This window comes from Rana temporaria, chromosome 8, assembly GCF_905171775.1.
Source record: "Rana temporaria chromosome 8, aRanTem1.1, whole genome shotgun sequence".
Lineage (NCBI taxonomy): Eukaryota > Metazoa > Chordata > Amphibia > Anura > Ranidae > Rana > Rana temporaria.
This window is the reverse complement of record NC_053496.1, coordinates 42,557,505-42,581,252: the sequence shown is the minus strand read 5'-3', so window position 1 is coordinate 42,581,252 and position 23,748 is coordinate 42,557,505. Positions and strand designations below refer to the sequence as shown.

The following is a 23,748-nucleotide window of genomic DNA, read 5'->3' as shown; positions in this document are numbered from 1 at the left end:
TCCCCCCTCCCTTCCTGGCAAACTCTCATGAGAGTGAAGCCTCGTACACATGTACGGGTTTCTCTGCAGACTTTTTACCGCTGGGAAACCCAAGGGGAAAACCGAGAACCTGCTCTGTTACTTTTTACTCCTACACACGACCGGGTTTCCCGACAGGAAAACTGCCATTAGAGCTTTGGTCTGGAAACCCGGCCATGTGTATGCTCCACCGCAGTCTTTTCTCATAGAAAAACTGCCGGCTAAAAAAACACCTGGAATCCCGGCGGGAAAAAAAGAGAGCTAGTTCTCTTTTTTTTCATGGTAGTTTTCCTGTCGGGAAAACTGCGATGGAACATACACACGGCCGAGATTCACGGCCAAAAGCTCTCATGGCAATTTTCCCGACAGGAAACCCATATGTGTGTACGAGGCTTGAGAGAGAGGGAGAGAGCTGTGCATGATGTCATAAGCCTAGGCCTTTTACCAGACAAGAAACAGGAAGTGGGCTGTATAAGATATTTACTGTCAGAATTGGCGGAAGATTTAATAGATAGAAAGATGAAAACATTATTGAAGTTCTGCTTTAAATGGTAAAATAAAGCAGATGGCATAGCCAGAATGGAGTAAGTTAGAGCAATTTCAAAGTATACATATGATCAATAGTGACACACATGGACACTTTGGGCTCACTGTAGATAGCAGCACCCTCAGAAAGAAAGGGCGAGTGCTCCATTGACTAGAGAGGCCCTTAAAACATATTTTCTTTTACTTTTGCAGTCGACTTTGAGAAAACCCTGCTATATGATATATATATATACAGCCGTGGCCAAAAGTTTTGAGAATGACACAAATATTCGTTTTCACAAAGTCTGCTGCTTCAGTGTTTTTAGATCTTTTATGTCAGATGTTACTATGGTATACTTAAAGTGGTTGTAAACCCCTTTTTTTAACTTTATGCTACAGGTAAGCCTATATTAAGGCTTACCTGTAGCTACCCAGGATATCTCCTAAACCTGTACGGTTTAGGAGATATCCCCCTGTGTCTGCATGTGCCGAAGTCTTCGGCACATGCGCACTGGGGCAAACTGAAGCAATGCATCCTATGTGCCGTTGCTCCAGTCTTCGTGCCGTTACTGGTGGCTCCCGTGTGCATGCGCGGGAGTGACGTCATCGCGGCTCCAGCCAATCACAGCGCTGGAGCTGCGATACCCTGAAGTAACTCCGGGATGACATGTTGGCTGTCAGAGGGGGAGATGTGGACCTCTGCGGGACTTTGATCGGAGGTAAGTACTACATAATGAGCTAGTCTGCTATGCAGACTAGCTCATTATGCCTTTGTCTTGCAGGGTGTTTTTTTTTTTTTTGAGGAGGGTTTACTCCCTTGAAGTATAATTACAAGCATTTCATAAGTGTTGAAGGCTTATATTGGCAATTACATTAAGTAAATTATGCTCCCGAGTCCAGCATTTGCGTCCATAGACACAGAATGCCAGTCTCGGCACCGCACTCCGGCGTCCACATCATTGAATTTGATTGACAGCAGCGGGAGCCAATGACTGCGCTGCTATCAATCCATCCAATCAAGAGCCGAGAACCCCAGCCAGAGAGGTAGAGCGCGTCTCCGGTGTGGGAACAAATGGGCTCAGCTGAGAAAAAAGGGTGGCTGGGGGGCTAACAGACAGATATCTCACCGCTCCAGGTGAGCCCCGTGAGCAATCAAGGGTTGTTGAACCACCGTGGCTGGGGGGCTGGTCAGTGTCAGAATTTTTTTCACCTTAATGCATAGGATGCATTAGGGTGAAAAAACACAATGGTTTACAGCCCCTTTAAAGAGACCCTGTGTTTTGTTAAGTAAGAGGAGCAGTAAGAGAAACCTATGTTTTTTTTGCTCCAGATGCAAGTATGAGTGAATTGGGTGTAATGGTCTTGTGTGACACACAAGAATGTGTACTTGGACCATTTGTGTGAATCCTCTATTTCTCTTTTTATCCCTTAATTAAGAATTCTGGTTATGGATATTTTATACTGCACATACTGTAGTTGCATTGCTCCAGCTTATATGTACAGTATACACCATACCTAAAAAACACAATAAAAAAAAGACGGTCACTTCCAGCGCTGAGAGGTCTTCTATAGTAAAGAGCAACAAGTGCATCAGTATTCTAAGGCCCCGTACACACGACCAAACATGTATGCTGAAACTGGACCAGTTTCAGCGTACATGTTCGGTCGTGTGTAGGCGCGAGCGGGCCGAATTCCAGCAAACATTTGCCCGCCGGGCCTTTTCCCAGCAGACAAATATTCCTGGACGTGTTTTAAAACCGTCCGCTGGAATCCTGCCTGCTCGGACATGTACGGTCGTCAGTACAGACCTACCGTACATGTCCGAGCGCCCGCCGCCCCTCGCATGCGTCGAATGACTTCGATGCATGCGTGGAAGCCTTTAAATGGCAGGCCCGCCCACGTCGCCGCGTCATCGTCGCGGCGACGACGCGGACACGCCCCGCGTATTGTTTACGCGCGGACTTCTGTACGATGGTTAGTACAGCCATCGTACAGAAGCCCTCTGGCAGACATGTACGGTGAAAATGGTCCGACGGACCGGTTTCATCGTACATGTTTGCTCGTTAGTACCCGGCCTTAGACTATGTGGATTCTGCCCTCCTCAGATGGGGTAATCCGATGGGAATTACAAAAAAGAAAATGGAAGGCACGCACACCTAGTGCATTACCAATGACATTTATTGAATAGTAAAATCAGTAAAAAGTGGGTACTCACAAAGTGCAACTCTCAATGAGCCATGAAACCACACAGTGTGGAATGGTGCGAACACATGTGCTGTAACACATCAAGGTGTAAAATCTGATGCGCTTCCAGGGTGCACCCCGTTCCTTAAAGCTAGGCTACTAGGGGGGGGGGGTTACATAGTTGTTACATAGTTAGCCTGGTTGAAAAATGACACAAGTCCATTCTAGATCAACCAATATTTAGATAATATTCTTACCTTTCCCTGACTTCTTCCCATAGCACATAGGCAAAGGTGATGTCATGTTCTTTCAACCAGATCACAGAGAATGTTGAGTAGCTTAAATCTTGTGATGAGACAATCCTGTGCTGTGCTAAAGCAACTTCCCATGAGATTTAGGCTGCTCAACATTCCCAGGAATGTTGTTGGCAGGAGAATCATGTCAGCGCATGCACTACAGAAATCCACTAAAGTTAAGTATATTATCTAAGTATCCATGGGAGAATATTCACTTAAATGTGGAGGTGCTGCTTATGAGCCTCAACACCCCAACATTTTTTTTTTTTTTTTGGGAGTGGGTACCTTTCTCTGACAGGTACCCACTCCCACATCAAAAATTCTTGCCAAGAATTGCTGAACAAAAGAGGTTGGATACTGGGCATAGGCACTATTCAGAAAATTCTTTGTATTACATGAATGAATGCAAAGTGTTCTCTGATTGGATAGGGTAGAGAGGGGGGCTGTAATTTACCAACATAAAAGCACAATTGGGAGACAGTCACCTATAACATCAAGCAGCCAAACAATGACCTTACTGGTAGGATCATCAGGGGGCTTATTATTGTAAGCTTCAGATGTAAAGTGGGCCTTGTACTTCAAAGTTCTACTCATTCAAAGTGCTCTCTTACCCCTTCCCTAAAATACTAATGAAAACAAATGGGGGGGGGGGGTTACATAGTTAGTCTGGTGAAAAAAACATGAGTCCATCCAGTTCAACCAATATTTAGATAACATTCCTACTTTTTCCTCCCATAGCACCTAGGTGAAGGTGATGTCAATGATGTCACCAGATCACTGAGAATGTTGAGTAGCCCAAATCATGTGATAAGACAATCCTGCGCTTTGTTACAGCAACTTCCTATGAGATCTGGGCTTCTCAGCATTCCCAGGAATGTTGTTGGCAGCAGGATCATGTCAGCACATGCACTATATAAGTTTACTAAAGGTAAGTGTATTATCTAAGTATTTTCCCCATGGGGGAACCTTCACTTAAAAATGGAAGTACTGCTTATCATCTTCCACACCCCAATATATATATATATATTTTTTCCTGGGAGTGGGTACTTTTTACCCACTCACACATTCAAGATTCTTGAAGAATTCTTGACACCCCCCGCAACCTTCAGAGACATGTCACACATCCCAGAAGACTGTGGGACCAGTCTGAGAGCACCTTGCATTTGGGGAGCTGGCTGTAAAATAGCAGGAAGCCACAGCCAGCTCCCACATCCAAGATGGTGGCACCAGGGGTTTGAAACTCAGCGAACAATCAGCTCCAATGAAGACAGCTCTAGTTCCTTGGGCTGCTTAGGGTCTGTTTTCTTTATTTTTTATAGAATGACTAAAGCTCCTCTTTAAGAAAAGGGGGGGGGGGTCTCATTGAATTAGCAGACCTCGTCTGAAGTGCAAAGGTCTGCTTTAAAAGAACTGAACATAGCTTCTGAAATTACAATAACATGTTAAATCTTATATGAGATTTGTAGTTGGTTAAGATCTACTTTAAGCAAATTCAACTTTTCAAAATTAAACACTTGTTTTGGGTTTGTGATGAAAAAGTATTGAAGACAGTGGCAGCCAGGCAATTAACCTTTTTCAAAAGATCAAAAACAGTTTAAAAATGTCAGCCTACATGTTAATCTCATGGCAGGTGTAATTTAAAGAAACTCTGACACATAATTAAATGTTTTAATTCATTGACATAATAGTCTATGGATGTAATTTTTTTATTTTTTCTAAATTCCTTTTCTTGTTTTTGTGAATTCTGTAGCCAGCAGTGGGCTGTAGTCAGCCTATGTGTCCTGCAACAGGAGCGCTTCTCAGATTGTATTTTCTCTGCTACATTGTTGTTTGAGCTTGTTCCAGCAGGGTGTGCTAGAGAGTTATCTTACCATGTGCTGAGTATTTGATGGACTAGCCTAGCTGTTACAAACCTCTTTAACATAGAGAAACCCTTATAATAACTTTCCAGGCTCAGGGGACCCCTAAGGACTACTATATCCACAGCTCACAGTACATTAGGTGACTTGGTGATTGGGAAGAATGTTCATTACATTTGTGGGCATTGAGAATAATCTTCCTCTTACAGATAGTTAAAAAATATCATTGGTTTCACTAGGAACTTATTTGAAAGTCAAACATTTCTCATTGCTAAAAAAAAGCCCCTGACATCTTTTGGAAAAACCCTAAGGTTCCACAGAATCCTGGTTGAGAAAGACTGGCCTAGCCAATCAGTGAGCCTAGAGAACCTTCTGAAGCAAGCTGAGGATGAATTATTATTTGAGACATTTCCTGCTCTGTCTCTTCTCTCTTGAGCTTTTGCTCTGTGAGCTTGTAATGCTAGAAATTCAATCTCTCCTATGCCATGAAAGGGAACAGGGATCTGGCCCTGAGAGTTTTGGATGCTGGAGAAAGGAGTAAAAACCTAAAGGAAACAAGCCGCAACTGTCCCTGCATATGGAGATGTGGTTAAATACTGGTTGAATAGAAAGTTATACACAAGAACCTTCAGCTTGGGCCATTGGGTCAATGTACAAAAATATACAAGACCCCTTAGCATGGGTCAATATAAGTGTTTATATATTTATACTGCATATACCTGTGTGATACCCCTGGCTGAACATAGGACGTTGCCTATTTGGCACAGGCACCATTCACAGAACGTGTTATATTTTCTCAATTTATGCAAAGTGTTCTCTATTTGGATAAATTGGAGATCATGATGTCACCACCACCGTTTTTCATCCATTGAGAAAATGGAAAGTCTCTTTTTGAATAGTGACTGAGTGACCTCTTGTGTTTACAATGCAGCAGGGTAGCCGCTCGGCACATGAGCTAGAAGTGAGTGGAGATCATTGGATTAGCAGTGCTTACTAAAGTGATTTCCATCTTCCACAGTAATGGCACATAGATACATACGATGATCCAAGGTGGACCAGTATATTTGTGCAACAATTCCCATACCTAAACTTCAACTTTAAGGCTGCATTCACATCTAGACGGACGAAATCGCGGCGTTTTGTCGCCGCAAATCGCGGTAAAAATAGCGGCGTTTTGTACCGCGATTTGCGGCGACAAAACGCCGGTATTGTCCGCCTAGATGTGCCCCAAGATGACCCCCTCTATGGAGATGATTGCCATCTCCTAGCCGAACGCTCGAAGACGCCTGAAAAAAAGGTCCGGGACCTTTTTTCACGCCGCAGGCGACAGGCGTCCGGCGTTCGGCGTGGAGATGTGAACCATCTCCATAGAGGGACATCTGTTTTCAGCCCTCTGGCGGCAGCGGCGTAGCGCTACAGGCGTAAAAACGCCTAGATGTGAATGGGGTCTAACTCTCCAGAATCTATCAAATATTGAAATATAAGCTTTTTGCCAAACAGTGCGTCTAAAACTAAAATGGTGATAGGTGAGGAATTAGACTTATGGGTTTAATGTTGCAAAATTGCTTTTCCGCTATATAGACAACCTTCTGAATAGTTTATTTAGGAAACCATGACCCATTGGTCAATAAGAGGACCTCTTTCCTTCAGAGACAAAAAAACATAAAGATACAGCAGAGAAGCACTGTGACCGAGGCCAAAAAAAATGAGCAAGTATTTGTCCCATAATAACGTGTCAAAGTAAATGTGGAAACCTCCGAAAAACATGTATTTATGGCACCGCTTCCGAAATCTTAACGAGCCGTTCTATCAGCGTCGGCCAAACAGCTGCGAGGCATGCCGAGAATTGCTTCTGCTTTCATTTGTTTTCTTATATATTTCCCTGCACCTCGCAGTCATAAGGCTTGTGTCAACGGTAATAGACTGCGGGAGCAGAGAAGGTTATCCAAGCACAGTCGACCTAAAATAACGGGAAATTTAAGGGCCGGTCTTACCTTGCGCTTGTTTGTAGGGCAGACATAAAGATAGCTCAAGATGGTCTTTAATCCGACTTTATCATTCAGCTTCTCGTATGTTGTCCCGTAGTCTGTAGATCTGAAAAAAAAAGGTTCAAAGAGAACCGTGAGATGGTAAATCTGCCCATAGGTTTCACAATGGGCTGTTTAAAGAAAACTTGAGACAAAAGTAAAGTAATAAAGAAAATATAAGGTAGCACTTCTTTACACTTGCATTTGGGGGCAGTTATCATAGTCAGTTGAGTTGTGGTTTTAACCCCCCTCAGCTGGACTGGTTGAACACATGCCACAACCATGATGCTTTGCGGCCAGGACAAAGATGATACCCACCTCTTACAATTGGTGATAGTACCACTGCCGAACATAACCCATTCAAGTGAATGGGGCTGCACTGCAATGGCCCTGTAACTGCCAGTCACAGCATGATGGTTTTGGCTTTACAGGGTTAAAATAAGTGGTGAATAGGCAACATATACAGCCCCTCTCCACCTGTCAAATGGGGCAGCAGGGTCTTCCGCAAGCTGTAGATCTAAACCTATCCATGGCTCTTATTAGTGGCTTCACCCATTTTTAAAATTGAGTCTTTATGAAAATGAATTTTATGCAATAGTTCAGTGAATACATAAAATAGACCATTTAGGCCAATTTACACTATTGAAGCTGACCTACACACAGTAGTGTGAATGGGCCCTTAGGGCTTTACATCTACTTTAAATTGGTTCTAAAGGCTGGGTGTTTTTTTTTAACCTTAATGCATTTGCATTAATAGAAAAGTATTGTTTTTTTTTGGGCTAGTCATACTTACCTTGGTGAATGCAGCATCAGACTGATGCTGCATCTGTCCCCTGCCATCTCTGCACTGAGAACCGAGCCACCGAACACCGCTGATGGCTCCGTTCTCACTCCTCCCCGAGCAGAGCGATGCTGACTGTCACTCAGCATCGCTTCTGCTCTACTGCTCAGCACTCAATGGAGCGCTGAGCTGTGGAGGGGCGGGGATCAGCTGTCTTAGAGTCTTAGTGGCTTTCTAAGACTGCCATCAATCAAGGTAGCTGGCGGATTTAGACTTGACTGATGGCAGTGACGTCAGCAGAGAGCGGACTTCAGACCGCTCTCCGCTGAAAACAGGACACAGGAGTGCAAAACAAATTGCACTCCTGTGACCCAGATGAGAAGCCCAGCCTACAAAGCTCAGGCTGGTCTTCTCTTTTAACTCTAACACTTAATATCTCCCTCCCCCACCCCTAAATAGACCAACACAAAGTGGCACATAATTGTGAAGTGGAAGAAAAATGGTAAATGGTTTTCAAAATCTTTTACAAATAAATACTAGTATGTGAAAAGTGTGGAGTACATTTGTATTCAGCCCCCCTGATTCAATACTTTGTAGAACCTTCTTTCACTGCAATTACAGCTGCAAGTCTTTTTGAGGATGTCTCTCCCAGCTTTGCGCATCTACAGAGTGACATTTTTGACCATTTTTCTTTGCAAAATATCTCACGATCTGTCAGATTGGATGAAGAGCATCTGTAAACAGCAATTTTCAAGTCTTGCCACAGATTCTCAGTTGGATTTAGGTCTGGACTTTGACTGGGCCATTTTAACGCATTAAATATGCTTTGATCTAAACCATTCCATTGTAGCTCTGGTTGTATGTTTAGGGTCGTTGTCCTGCTGGAAGGTGAACCTCCGCCCCAGTCTAAAGTGTTTTGCAGACTCTAACAGGTTTTCTTCTAAGATTGCCCTGTATTTGGCTCCATCCATCTTCCTATCAACTCTGACCAGCTTCCCTGTCCCTGCTAAAGAAAAGCATCCCCACAACATGATGCTGCCACCACTATGTTTCACGATGAGGATGGTGTGTTCAGGGTGACGTGCAGTGTTAGTTTCCTGCACTTTGCTTTTAGGCCAAAAGTTAACATTTTGGTCTTATCTGATCAGAGCACCTTCGTTCACGTGTTTGCTGTGTCACCCACATGGCTTCTTGCAAAAATGCAAATAGGACTTCTTATGGTTTCTTTCAACAATGTCTTTCTTCTTGCCACTCTTCCATAAAGGCCAGATTTGTGGAGTGCAGGACTAATAGTTGTCCTGTGGACAGATTCTCCCACCTGAGCTGTGGATCTCTGCAGTTACCATGGGCCTCTTGGCTGCTTCTCTGATTAATGCTCTCCTTGCCCGGTCTCTCAGTTTAGGTGGACAGCCATGTCTTGGTTGGTTTGCAGTTGTGCCATACTCTTTCCATTTTCAGATGATGGATTGAACAGTGCTCTGTGAGATGTTCAAAGCTTGGGGTATTTTTTTATAACCTAACCCTGCTTTAAATTTCTCCACAACTTTACCCCTGACCTGTCTAGAGGGCTACACATGTTAATTATTGCCATAAATGCCAGAGTAAAAACAACAATTCTAGCACAAGACCTCCTCCGTAATACAAAACTGATGACCTATAGAGGGCTTTTGAAGCGTCGCCTATAGAAAATATAGGGTACTGAAGTTTATCGCCCTTTCACAGGTGCACACAAAGTTAAGGGTTGACGTGTTTGGTATCTATTTACTCGGTGCATCCTCGTCTTTTACATTTTACCAAAAATGTGTGTGGTTCATTGCATTTGTTTGCCCTAAAATCCGCTTTAGTGTGTTTTTCACTGAAATTTAGACCTTTGCAGTATTTTATCAAGGGAAAAAAGTTGGTCTTACTCGTGGGGGGTGGAGGTTGAATTCTTCCTGTAGGCTCCCGAGATGTAAATCTGGCCCTAGTGATGCATGTGTGTGGATGTTGGGTATTAAAGCTAACCCTGTGTTACAAGGCGGCAACAGGTTAAAATGAAAAAAATATTTCTGATTACAGATCCACTTTATCTATGGCATTTTTTTTTTTGATCAGCACTGAGGGTACAGCACCTCTTACAATAAGCTGACAAAGCTCATAAATATTTGTATACGCCTATGTACAACTTCTTATTAGCTTAAAAGTTGCATTTATTGCTTCAGAAGCCCCATGGATCACACATCAATTATAAAAAAGATTCCTTATTTGCATAATCTTATACACAGCCGTCGGTTTACTCTCCCCCTCCAACCACCTTTATTTAAATATCTTTTGTCTTCCGCAGACTATTTATCATAGAAGCTAAAACTTCCATGGAAGGAATGCATAATTTATTCCTGGAAAGAACGCAAACACAATATCCAGTCGGAGGTATTAGCCGGTAGTCCGAAAGCAAACTTTTATTATAAAATCATTAACGGCGGCTCATTTTCTGGATCCCATCATATATATTAATGTCGAGGCTGTCTTCTACCCAGAGATCACCTTGTAGGATTGAGCTATGGAGGGAGAACGGGCTATAAAATATTAGTGAGGATGCAAGGATTTAAAATTACTTCATTATGAAACACTGACAGATTTTACTAGTCCTGGTACAATCAGATTTTTTTCCTTTCCTTTTTTTCCTTTGGCTGTAATCTTACTTGCTGAGCTTGGATAAAGTCACAGAATTTTATTAAACTCTGTGTGGCATCTCTACTGCAGCTAAACAAGAATTAGAGAAAGCATGGTCCACTGAACCCGTCATAGAACAAGTTTAATCTGACCTCCAGCCTTCCCTTCAGTCCTGCACAGGTGTACAGGCTCCTCTCCTGGACTGAAATAGCTTACTCTCAGGGCCGATCCTAGAAAGGGTGCACAGGGGTGCTTTGCACCCAGGCGCCTGCAGAGGTGGGGGCACCGAAATGGCAGAGTTCTCCCATCCCTCATTCTCTCCTTGTTTGTGTCTGTCCAGAACTAGTGTTTTGAGCATAGGTGTGTGTCCGTCCAGAACTGATGTGTCTCTGACCATCTCCTGTACTATGTCTGTAGTCTCTGACCATCTCCTTTACTATGTCTGAAGTCTCTGACCCTCTCCTGTAATATGTATGCAGTCTCTGATTATCTCCTGTTCTGTGTCTGCCGTCTCTGACCATCTCCTGTATTATGTCTGCAGTCTCTGACCGTCTCATGTACCATGTCTGCAGTCTCTGACTGTCTCCTGTACCATGTCTGCAGTCTCTGACTGTCTCCTGTATCATGTCTGTAATATTTCTGGGGGCTCTTTCTAACAGACTCTCTAACAGAAGCCCTCTCTATGTCCATCAGAGAGGCCCCCCTCCAGGTCCCAATACAGTACTCTGCTTCTCTTCCTGTATTTTGTTTATTGTTAAGCGATCATGTAAGGATCCCAGGGTAATGAAGACTTTGTGGGGGAGCATCTCTGTGGTTGAGTCATTTCCATAGAAACATTTTTTAAGGGGAGGAGTTAGTAAAATGACCACACCCATGTGGGGGCGCCAGAAATATTTCTGCACCCAGGCGCCTGTGACCCTAGGATCAGCACTGTTTACTCTGCTTTCACCAAACACTGTGAGCTTTTCACCGTGTGCATTAAAATTATTTTTATTACATTTCTTTTTTTTCTTTCTTCCATTTATCTTTATTGCTAATACAAGGAGGATAATAAGCCCCTTGTGTGATAGCATTGACTAGGTGACCGGACCTCCCTTTGGAGACATCAGGGTTTGGCACGACACTTTTTTGGAAAAGATCAACGTTCATATTTGCCAGCACACCAAGCTATAAGTAAAAGCGACAAAGAAATACAAATAAATAGGGGGGGTGAAGGAAGGTGTGACAGACCCAACTGGGACAGAGACTTTTGGAGGGGACTTGGGGTAAGCCTCCTACCCAATGATTATGGTCAATGGAAGAGACCAGGTATTTTGTCTGATTCTCCTGGTTAGAGCATGGTAAAGAGCTCAGTGCAGCCTCTGGTGCCATGGAAAGAACAGAACATGCTCTAATGATGGACAACCACGTGATGAAGGCTGGGAGTGAGGCTTGGATTAATTCTCTGAATAAGGACAATATAGCTTTCCTGGAGTGGATGGAAAGGTGTAATATTATTCTTGTACAGGCTAATGGTTAGAGGGAATATGGTGGCCCTCCTGCAAACTGGGTTGGAAAAGCTTCTTCACTTGGGACAGAAATATTTATGAACAATATCAGTCAAAAAATCTATGGAGATAAATTAATTACACCTTTTCAGAATGCTGGAACATTGTATTAGTTTTTGCCTCATAGAATGTTGTAGACTGGTGCCGGACAGTCCAAGGTGGTGTGGGATCCCTGAATCAAAGCATTGTCTGGGTGGCTTGTCTTGGTGACTAATTGTTAAAGTGGAGTTCACCACTTGCCGCCCACCAATGACATATTGACGTCGGCAAAGTGGTTGTAGAATCCTGACTGGACATCATATGACGTCCTCAGGATTCTGAGCCGCTGCGCGCCCCTGGGGGCGCGCATCGCGGCGATCGTTGTTGCGGGGTGTCAGTCTGACACCCCGCAACACCGATCAAGGTAAAGAGTCTCTCACGGAGACTCTTTACCACGTGATCAGCCGTGTCCAATCACAGCTGATCACGATGTAAATAGGAAAAGCCGGTAATTACCGGCTTTTCCTCACTCGCGTCTGTCAGACGCGAGTAGAGGAGAGCCGATCGGCTGCTCCTGTGACAGGGGGGGGGGGGGGGCTGTGCTGATCGATTATCAGCACAGCCCCCCCGAGGATGCCCACTGGACCACCAGGGATGCCCACTAGACCACCAGGGATTGAAAAAAAAAAAGGTATGCCACCCTAGACCACCAGGGATGAGAAGGATACAAAAAATGGATGCCAATCAGTCCCGCAATGGATGCCAATCAGTGCCCACAATGGGCATCACTAATTGGCAGGCATTGTTTGGCACTGATTGGCATCCATTAGTACAACACATACGATAGTGCCCATCTATGCCCATCCGTGCCACCTATCAGTGCCCATCCATGCCGCCTATCAGTGCCCATCCGTGCCACCTATCCGTGCCCATCCGTGCCGCCTATCCAAGCCCATCCATGCCGCCTATCAGTGCCCATCCGTGTCGTCCATCAGTGCCGTATATTAGTGCCCATCAATGCCACCCCATCAGTGCCGCCTTTTCAGTGCCCGTCAGTGCAGTACCATCAGTGCCCATTAGTGAAGAATAAAACTTACTTATTTATAATGTTTTATAACAGAAACAAAAAAACAATTTTTTTTCAAAATTTTTGGTCATTTTTTTATTTTTGTTGCAGAAAATAAATATCCCAGAGGTGATCAAATACCATGAAAAGAAAGCTGTATTTGTGGGTACAAAATGATAATGGCTGTGACAGCCGGGTGCGCACTGCATTAGTTGCGCTACGCGTCCTGAATGGCCGAGCAATAATCTGGGACCTGTGAAGTGTCCCAGAAGATTGCAGGGATGGGGGGGGGGGGTAGGTGTAGGTGTAAACCCAGCGCTTCCGGGTTCATAAGTAACATCCGTACCCCTGATCTCCTCCCGCCATCCAGAGTGGGGCAGCCCTGGAACCATGGGGGGGGGGACACACCGGCAACACTGTAAAGGTGATCAGGGGGCTATATGATGCAGCACCATGCGGTTCAGTGTGACACATTTTTGGAAAAGGGTTTGAGACTCCTTTCTATGGTTCCTGCACAAAGGGCAGCCCACTGAAATTATTTAGTTTCCCTACATGCAATGTGCGGGAACTCATGAAACGCACCCATAGTGGGTCGCATCTTTAGGTGGGAATTAAGCCTCAAAGCTGAGAACTTCTGGCTTCATAGAAAACATCTGTTCCCTCCATCTCCTCCCGCTCGCCATCCTGTGCAGGAGAGCCCAAAAACCACAGGTTGGGTGCCCCACTTCCAGCATTGTAGGCCTCATTCACACTTAGCGATTTGGAATTGTGGGTGTAATCCACGGAATTATGCCTGTGATTCCAAATAGCATGGCAATACAATGCACATTTGGGTACCATTCATTCTAAATGGCACCCCAAACGCAGTGCGATCTTGCCATGATTGTAATACTTAATATTCCCATTGCACACGTTCCTGGATAAGCTCTCAAAAGTGTGGGTGCTGCGGCAACAACCAGCTGGAAACTGGTTCAGAAAGTCACAAGGGAGATATTTGCCAGCACACCATGGATCAACGTAGTAGCGTCCAAATTGATTTTTTACTGCATGATCCCATCACAAGAGCAGTGCAACATTTTGGAGTCACGCAGGACAAGTGGCGTCTCCAGCTTTCATATTTAGGGGGGACAGGGACACAAGTAGGGGGGCCAACTATAAAATGCAATTATATATATATATATATCTCCTGGGGCCCTTTACTACGATCCCACAACGGGCCCTTTCACATGTTCTGCAGTGAGCTCCCTTCCTACTATACTGGGGCCCCCCAGGGTGGCAGAAAACAAGAGATATATGTCACCAGCACACCAAGAAAATATAAGGGTCCAAAGCAGTGGGAGAACTTTCAGGGTTGCAAAGGTTGTTTTGCCTCCGGGCCCTGGTGTTCTGCCACTGTGGAGTTCCCCAGCTGTCCTGTCCCTGCTATTGACAGCACTGGTCTGGCATCTGTCTCCTTGGCAGCGGCGGCAGTCTATTAGGACCTAGTGCTGGTGACATTATGGGTGCATGCAGGGAAGGCTGGCACTATTGGTTATAGAGAGAAAAGCCGCAAGCTGGTTACCTAGCAGCAGTAATGCTGTATAACCTTCTCTGTTGACATGCTGATCAGGTTGTGATCCAGGTTCAAATTGTGAAGAGGTGGGCGTGTTTTATGTTAATGAATCGTGACCCGACGTGATTGACGTTTTGAACGAACGGCTCATGCGCCATCCGTGGACATATCCCAGTGCGCATGCTCCAAATTACGCCGCAAAGACTTATAGGTTTCGACGTGAACGTAAATTACGCCCAGCCCCATTCACGGACGACTTACGCAAACGACGTAAAAATGTAAAAATTTGACACGGTTCTGACGTCCATACTTAACATTGGCTGCGCCATCTTTTTGGTGGAAAATCTTTAGGCCTGAAAACGCCTTACGTAAACAGCGTATCTTTACTGCTACGGGCAAGCGTACGTTCATGAATAGGCGTATCGCGCTGATTTATGCATTCTAGGCGTAAATCAGCGTACACGCCCCTAGCGGCCGGCATAAATAGACAGCTAAGATACGACGGCGCCGGCGGTCGTATCTTAGCTGGATTTAAGTGTATCTCAATTTGAAAATACACTTAAATATACGACAGCGCAGATTTAGAATTACGACGGCGTATCTACTGATACGCCGGCGTAACTCTACCTGAATCTGGCTAATAGTACCTCCAACAATTAGATGGTTATTTTATCATATTCTAAAATGAAACTGCAATAAAAATAGTTTCAATAAAAAAATAAAAAAAAACGGCACGCAAAGACATTGGGAGTACAACAAATAGAAATATCGCAGCGAGAGGCAAAGTGTGCTCTTGAGCGGCTTTATGAAATCTTAAGAGCATTGATTAGCGATGAATTTGGTCATGCTTTGGAGCTGAAAGGAGATGAAAATTTTCGGCGTGGCGTAATTCAGCCTGGCTTTGTTTGGGGGTCGCATCTTGGCGGCTCTAAATTAGAGACGGTGAGAGGAGGGAGGGATTGTGGGTAACTCTCCCCATCTCCAGATGTTTCTGAGACCTTTACGGTTGTTTGTGTCCTAGTTACGGGGCAGGCACCTGGAAAATTGGATTCAGCTATTGTTTATACACTGGAAAGTGTGCAGACCTAGCAGGGACGCCGGAGTCAATTTATACACGGGCAATATATATCCTTAAAAGGAAAACAAAATGAATACAATGTATAGGATACCGTTCAGATTTCATTCCTCGTATGCCATGTGACATCTTCTACATTGTAACAAAATTAATAAAAAAATCTAAAACAGAGAGGTTTATAAATCTTGAATTATTATTATAATTCAATCCTGTTCCAATCACCAAATTACAAAAAAAAAAAAAAAAAAGTCAAAATAAACAAATAAATATAGAATCCAATTTATCCTCACAGTATGAAACAATTAATGACATCTTCAGCCTAGGAATAGAGTGGGTTTAAAGAGATTGTTTTTTAAGTTTGTTTTTACTGTTTTGTTTTTATTGTAGGTAAGTATAGATTTGGAGTTACAGTGCCTTGAAAAAGTATTCATACCCCTTGAAATTTTCTACATTTTGTGATGTTACAACCAAAAACGTAAAAATATTTTATTGGGATTTTATGTGATGGACTTGGCACATAATTGTGAAGTGGAAGAAAAATTATACATTTAAAAAAAAAAACGTTTTGCAAATAAATATCTGAAAAGTGTGGCATGCATTTTTATTCAATACTTAGGCCCGGATTCTCAAACGAGTTACGCCGGCGTATCTCCAGATACGCCGTCGTAACTCTGAGTTCGAGCCGTCGTATCTATGCGCCTGATTCTTAGAATCAGTTACGCATAGATTTGTATTAGATCCGACCGGCGTAAGTCTCTTACGCCGTCGTATCTTAACTGCATATTTACGCTGGCCGCTAGGGGAGTGTACGCTGATTTACGCCTAGAAATATGTAAATCAGCTAGATACGCAAATTCACGAACGTATGCCCTGCCGACGCAGTACAGATACGCCGTTTACGTTAGGCTTTTCCCGGCATAAAGTTACCCCTGCTATATGAGGCGTACATGAGGCGTACCAATGTTAAGTATGGACGTCGTTCCTGTGTAAAATTTTGAAAATTTTACGTCATTTGCGTAAGTCTTTTGCGAGCAGGGCTGGGCGTCATTTACGTTCACGTCGAAAGCATTGGCTTCTTGCGGGTTAATTTGGAGCATGCGCACTGGGATACTTTCACGGACGGCGCATGCGCCGTTCGTAAAAAGCGTCATTTACGTGGGGTCACATAAAATTTACATAACACATGCCCACATCTACCACATTTGAATTAGGCAGGCTTACGCCGGCCTATTTACGCTACGCCGCCACAACTTTCGTTTGAGAATACGGCACTTGCCTGTAAAAGTTGCGGAGGCGTAACGTAAATAGGATACGTTACGCCCGCACAAAGATACGCGATTCTACGTGAATCCGGGCCTTATAGTATAGTCAATACTTTGTAGAACCTCCTTTCTCTGCAATTACAGCTCCAAGTCTTTTTGGGGATCTCTCTACCAGCTTTGCACATCTAGAGAGGGACATTTTTGCCCATTCTTCTTTGTAAAATAGCTCAAGCTCTGTCAGATTGGATGGAGAGCGTCTGAACAGCAATTTTCAAGTCTTGCCACAGATTCTCAATTGGATTTAGGTCTGGACTTTGACTGGGCCATTCTAACACATGAATATACTTTGATCGATACCATTCCATTGTAGCTCTAGCTGTATGTTTAGGGTTGTTGTCCTGCTGGAAGGTGAACTTTCCCAGTCTCAAGTCTTTTGCAAACTCTAATGCCGCGTACACACGACTGTTTTTCGCGATGTGAAAATTTTTATTTTTTTTAGTGTCATTAAAAACGATCGTGTGTGAGCTCCAGAGCATTTTTTTGCGACGTTAAAAATGGGCATTAAAAATTTGGAACATGCTCTAAATTTTCTCGTAGTTTTTAACGTTGTTGTTTTTAACGTCGTAAAAAATGGTCGTGTGTGGGCTTTAACGACGTGAAAATAATGCGCATGCTCAGAAGCAAGTTATGAGATGGGAGCGATCGTTCTGGTAAAACTAGCGTTCGTAATGGAGTAAGCACATTCATCACGCTGTAACAGACAGAAAAGCGCAAATCATCTCTCACCAAAGTTTTACTAACACAAAATCAGCAGAAGCAGCCCCAAGGGTGGCGCCATCCGAATGGAACTTCCCCTTTATAGTGCCATCGTACGTTTTGTACGTCACCGCGCTTTGCTAGAGCATTTTTTTTTCACGGTCGTGTGTAGGCAAGGCCGGCTTAACAATAATTGGGTTGAAAAAAACTTTGAGCCAGATCCACGTACATCGACGCATATATAGACCAGCGTAGCGCATCTCATTTACGTTACGCCGGCTCAACTTAGAGACGCAAGTGCCGTATCCTCATAGTATTTGCAGCCAAATTTGCCCGACGCAACGTAAATTCCGAGGCGTAATTCAAAGTGGGAAGGACGTGGGCGTGTTCGGTTGAAATGAGCCGTGACCCCATGCAAATGAAGGGCCGGCCGGACTGCGCATGCGCGCATGACACTGACTATGTTCAGCGCCTCTCTGTGCATGCTCAGATCTCAGCCCGGTGTAATCAGTGTGATATGAACTAGGCCCGGCGTAATTAGTGAGATCCGCCCAGTGCATAAATACGCCCAAACATACGCCCTTCCATTGCAAAAGTACATCCATTTTTGTTTCCCCCCCTGAAGCAAGGTGCGTTTGTTCCGTTGTCTGTTGGTGTTTGTAGTTTTTTTCTTTTTTTGTATTTTACTCAGGTGAGTGTTTTATGTTTATTTATTTTTTTACTTAGTTTATGATTTGTTTTATTTTTTTTGTAGCCCAGGCAGGCTACAGTGTGAATGGTGTTTGAATGTACAGTGACAAAATTGGAGCCTTGGCATGGCGTTGCTGCTCACAAGTCCTGCATGGTGGACTTGGGCTAATCCAATTTCATAAGGATGTGGGGTGTCTGTGCTAGGGACCACAGTGGTGTGCATGCATGCATTCTCCTTGTGCCATGATTAATGTGTGTGTTTAATGTGCAAATATGCCAACTGCGAGGCATCTCCTGACTGCTGCTCCCTCAGAAGACGGGGTACCCTCGGGCAGGGGGGGAATGTCTGGTTGGGGGGTCATCTTTCAGGGTTGTGGTTAATTCCAGGATGGCAGTAGGGGTGAATCTGAAGATGCGATACACCTCCAAATCACCCATACCAAAGAGGTTTATGGGCGGTCGGTATTTCCTCTCCCGTGCCCTCCTCCTTCTATGCGCATCTAAAGCCAGTAGTATAGCTATGACCATGGATGCCCCTGGCATGTTGGCATACAGATTGTTGTCCTGCAAGTGTGGCTGCTCAGCTCGTCCCTAATGGTGCTGCTGAAGCTGACCTGCACACGTCTGGTGCAAAGTTAAAGCTGCTTTTATGAGGGGTAACTTTAGACCGGACGTACAGCTGATGCGCACAGCGCGTAGCCTGCGCCGGTCAAACGTACTTTTGTGGATCGCCGTATCTCCCTCATTTGCATATTTGCATAGCAAAACAATGGTGCGTCTAGCGTATTTTTGCGCCCACGATGTGCCGGTGTAATCTTTTACGACGGTCGGAAAAATCTGGTTTTCACACGTATCTCGTTTTGGGGATACGGCGCATAGATACGCCGGCGCATATTTACACTTACGCCGCGCATCTCGAGATACGCCCGCGTAAGTGCTATGTGGATCTGGCCCCTTGTTTTTTTAGACCATTAAAAATGGTCGTGTGTATGCGGCATAACTGTTTTCTTCTAAGATTGCCCTGTTTTTGCCTCCATCCATCTTCCAATCAACGCTGACCAGCTTCCCTGTCCCTGCTGAATAAAAGCTTCTTAAAAAAAGAAAAAAACACTCCCGGTGACTGCTGTCTTTTTGCTGTGACAGCTGTTATATAGACAAGGGCATGGCCATACGCTAATGTAACCGGGTGACCCCACCCCACTCTGATGGCACGTCAGGAGGGGCAGGGTCACTCAGTTATGTCACCAGATGGCCCCACCCTTGCCCATATAACAGCTGTCACAGCCAAGAGACAGCAGACGGCGGGACGCCTCCCATCGAGGCCAAGCTTTTTTGGGGGGGGTCTGTCAGGCAGCGTGATTAAAGATGAAGATTTCATTTATAATAAAGGAATTGTGCACAATTGTCTTTTGTGGGTTTTTACTTGTTTACACTTTTTTTTTGTAAATGGGTAGGGGTACAATGTACCCCAATACCCATTCACATGGGGGGCGGAATCTGGGGGCCCCTTTGTTAAAGGGGGCTTTCAGATTCCGATAAGCCCCCCATGCCAGGGTTGTGGCGACAAGACCTTTGTCCCCATCAACAAGTAGACAATGTGCTTTGGGGGGGACGCTGAGTTGGGTCACTCTAGTGCTGGAGGTGTGTTTACTGGCCAGATCACCAGGTGAAAACAGAGGAGGGAATAGCCAAATCCAAGAAAACAAATGCACCCACCACATCTAATGATTCGTAAGCTGCCATTTATTACATTTTTATATATAAATAAAATGTGTGTGTGTGTGTTTTTCTGATTTTTATTCTCACTACTGTACATGGAAGAATCTGTTTGTTTCGTAGTTTGTCATAGAAACAGAAATCAGGTTACTTTTGAATGTTAAAGTGGATTTCTCAAACAAATGCATTGTTAACATTTACAGAAGCTGTCCTCAAACAATGGGAACTTAGATACCATTGTTGTATGTTGGGCTCTGCTATTGTTCTACATTTAATTATATAACTGAAATCAACAAGTCAAGTTAATCAATGGTTAACAAAAGCTTGACAGCGGGTAACATAAGTATTAAACACACCACCATTTTTCTAGGTAAATATATTTCTAAAGGTGTTATTGACATGACATTGTCACCACATGTCGGTAACAACCCATATATTCCATACATACAAATAGGTAGATTCAGGTAGAGTTAGGCCGGCGTATCAGTAGATACGCCGACCTAACTCAGAATCTGCGCCGACCTATGTTTAAGTGTATTCTCAAACAGAGATACGCTTAAACATATCTAAGATACGACGGCTTGCGCCGTCCTATCTTAGGTTGCAATATTTCGGCTGGCCGCTAGGTGGCGCTTCCATTGCGGTCGGCGTAGAATATGTAAATCAGTAGATACGCCTATTCACGAACGTACTCCCGGCCGCCGCAGTACATTTACGCAGTTTACGTAAGAGATAGGCTGCCTAAAGTTAAAGCTGCCCCCTTGGTGGCGTAGACAATGTTAAAGTATGGCCGCTATTCCCGCTTCGAAATTCGAAAATTTTACGTCGTTTGCGTAAGTCGTCCGTGAATAGGGATTTACGTCGTTTACGTCCACGTCGAAATCAATAGGCCCGTGCGGCGGCCTTAGCCGCAATGTACACTGGGAAATGTAGGTGCCCGTCGCATGCGCAGTTCAGAAAAACCGTCAATCACGTCGGGTCAAGCCTCATTACCATAAAACACGCCCCCTCAGACAAATTTGAATTAGGCGCCCTTACGCCCGCCCGCTTTAGGCTACGCCGCCGTAACTTAGCAGGCAAGTACTTTAAGAATCAAGTACTTGCCTCGCTAACTTACGGCGGCATAGCCTAAACACGCTAAGCTACGCCGCCGCAAAGTTGCGGCAATCTCTCTGAATCTACCTAAAAGAAGCCAAAACAAATAAGTTCAGAATTTATGTGTAGTAAAATGGAATGACACTAGGAGAAAGTATTGAACACATGAAGAAAGGGAGGTGCAAAAAGGCATGGACAGCCAAGACAGAAGCTGAAATCTATGATTTTTTTAATGCTCCAGTGAGCACTGTTGGGGCCATAACCCAGAAGTGGAAAGAACATAATTTCACCATAAATCAGCCACAACCAGTTGCTCCTCGCAAGATTCCTGCCAGAGGAGTGAGAAGAGGTATCAGAAGAGTTGTCCAGAAAGACCTGGAATTAGCAGGTACAATTTTTTTTAAAGAAAACAATAAGTAATGCACTTACCTGCCACGTCCTGTATGCACGCTCACCATGCAAGACTCCATGGCTGAAGAAAAAGCATGTTAAATCTCGTTTAACGTTTGCTGCACAACATGTAGACAAGCCTGTGAAATACTGGGAGAATATACAGTGGTATCTTGGATTATGAGCATAATTAGTTCCAGAAGAATGCTTTTAATCCAAAGCACTCGTATACCAAAGCAAGTTTCCCCCATAGAAGTCAATGGAAACTCAGATAATTTGTTCCACAGTGACTTCTATTGTATGCAGTACCACATTTGGCCAGAGGTGCGGGGGCACTGGTGACACTTGGAGCCGCTCGGATGCACCCGGAAACACTCAGAGTATCACTGGTGCCGCCGCACCTCTGACCAAATGAGGTACTGCACACTGCAGAGGCTTGAATCCTGCTCGTTTTGCGAGACAATGCTTGCAAACCGAGTCAGGATTTCAAAAAATAATAGCTTGTATTGCTAAACGCTTGTTAATCCGAGGTATTACTGTAGTCTGGTCAGATGAGATTCTTAGGAGGCCATAATACACAGAATGATGAAGATGAAATGAGGGTGGACATTTCAGAAAGACAATGATCCCAAACAAAAAGCCAATGGAACTCTCTTTTGATTTCAAAGAAAGAAAATAAAGCTGCTGGAATGGCCCAGCCAATCACCTGGCTCGAATCCAATAGAAAATCGATGGAAAGAACTAAAGATCAGAGCTCATAGAAGAGGCCAGCGGAACCATCAAGATGTGAAGACTGTGTGGAAGAATGGGACAACATCATTCCTGAGCAATTCATGTGACTAGTTTCTCCATACAGGAGGCATCTTGAAGATGTCATTACCAACAAAGGATTTTGTACCAAGTATTAAATACATTTCAGTTAGGGTGTGAAATACTTTTTCCCTGTGTCATTCCATTTTATTACACATAACTTTCTGAACGTATTTGTTTTGGTTTCTTTGTATGTATGGATTACATGGGTTGTTAACGATGTGTGGTGCAAATTTCATGTCAATAGCCCCTTTAGAAATATATTTACCTAGAAAAATGGTGACGTGTTCAATACCCATTTTACCCGCTGTATATGACCTATGACATGTAGTGCCATCTAGAGGGCGAATTGGAGAATTCTACCATTGAAACAAAGTATTGCAAAAGGGGCCACACCCATATGGGGATGGTAAACTTTCCAAACAAAAGGGCAACGGTATAAGCTGATATTAGGATTCTAAGATAATATAACTATAAGGAGGATCTCTGACAGAAAGAGAGGAGACTTCACCTGAAGACGCTTTAGCTCGACCTCCCGCAACTGCTTATAGGGTAAGCCTGGGTCCTTGTTGCCTACAGAGATCCTGAACCCGCTCTAACCTGAGTTAAGAAACTTTTCAGTATATTTCTAGGACCAGATTCACGTAGCTCAGCGGATCTATAGATCCGCTCGATCTACGTGAATTATGATCCGCTCCCGCAAGTTTAGGAGGCAAGTGGCTAATTCACAAACCACTTACCTCCAAACTTGCGACGGCGGATCCTAAATCCCCCGGCGGAATTCAAATTCTGCGGCTAGGGGAGTGTACTATTTAAATCAGGCGCGTTCCAGCGCCGATTTAAATGCGCATGCGCCGTCCGGGGGAATTTCCCGGCGTGCATTGCTCCCACTGACGTCACTAGAACGTCAGTGGTTTCGACGTGAGCGGGACTTGCGACGCGCGTGTTCGTGAATCGGCGTACGCAAACGACGTTGGAAAATTCAAATTCGACGCGGGAACGCCAGCTATACTTAACATTGGCTGCACCTGATGAAAGCAGGGGTAAGTATACGACGGGAAAACCGATACGGAAACGACGTAAGAACACTGCGACGGGTCCGCGTACATTCGCGAATTTGCGTATCTCGCTGATTTACATATTATTTATCGTAAATCAGAGGGAACGCCCCCGGCGCCATTTTTAAATTGAAAAAAAGATCTGACAGTGTAACACAGTGTAACACTGTCGGATCTTAACCATATCTATGCGTAACTGATTCTATGAATCAGGCGCATAGATAGGACCAGTGTAAGTCAGAGATACGATGGTGTATCTGTAGATACACCGTCGTATCTCTTTGTGAATCTGGCCCCTACTGTTTACAGACCATAATTTCGGCTTAATGCTGGGAAGTAGGTAACAATTTGCTGGTTGTATGTATATTTGCCAATCCAGTCTTGTATTGTTTTTCTATTTGGCAGTTTTT

At 44.3% G+C, this 23,748-nt stretch overlaps 1 protein-coding gene across 5 annotated transcripts in view; it reads right to left on the bottom strand.

The window, feature by feature from the left end:
- SORCS1 (sortilin related VPS10 domain containing receptor 1) overlaps positions 1 to 23,748 on the bottom strand; it is an 834,705-nt gene that overhangs the window by 450,614 nt on the left and 360,343 nt on the right. For all 5 annotated transcript variants that reach the window (XM_040361653.1, XM_040361650.1, XM_040361655.1 and 2 more), the window contains exon 3: positions 6,877 to 6,976. In XM_040361653.1, coding sequence (XP_040217587.1) covers positions 6,877 to 6,976 — 100 coding nt within the window. The remainder of the gene's footprint in view (positions 1 to 6,876; positions 6,977 to 23,748) is intronic.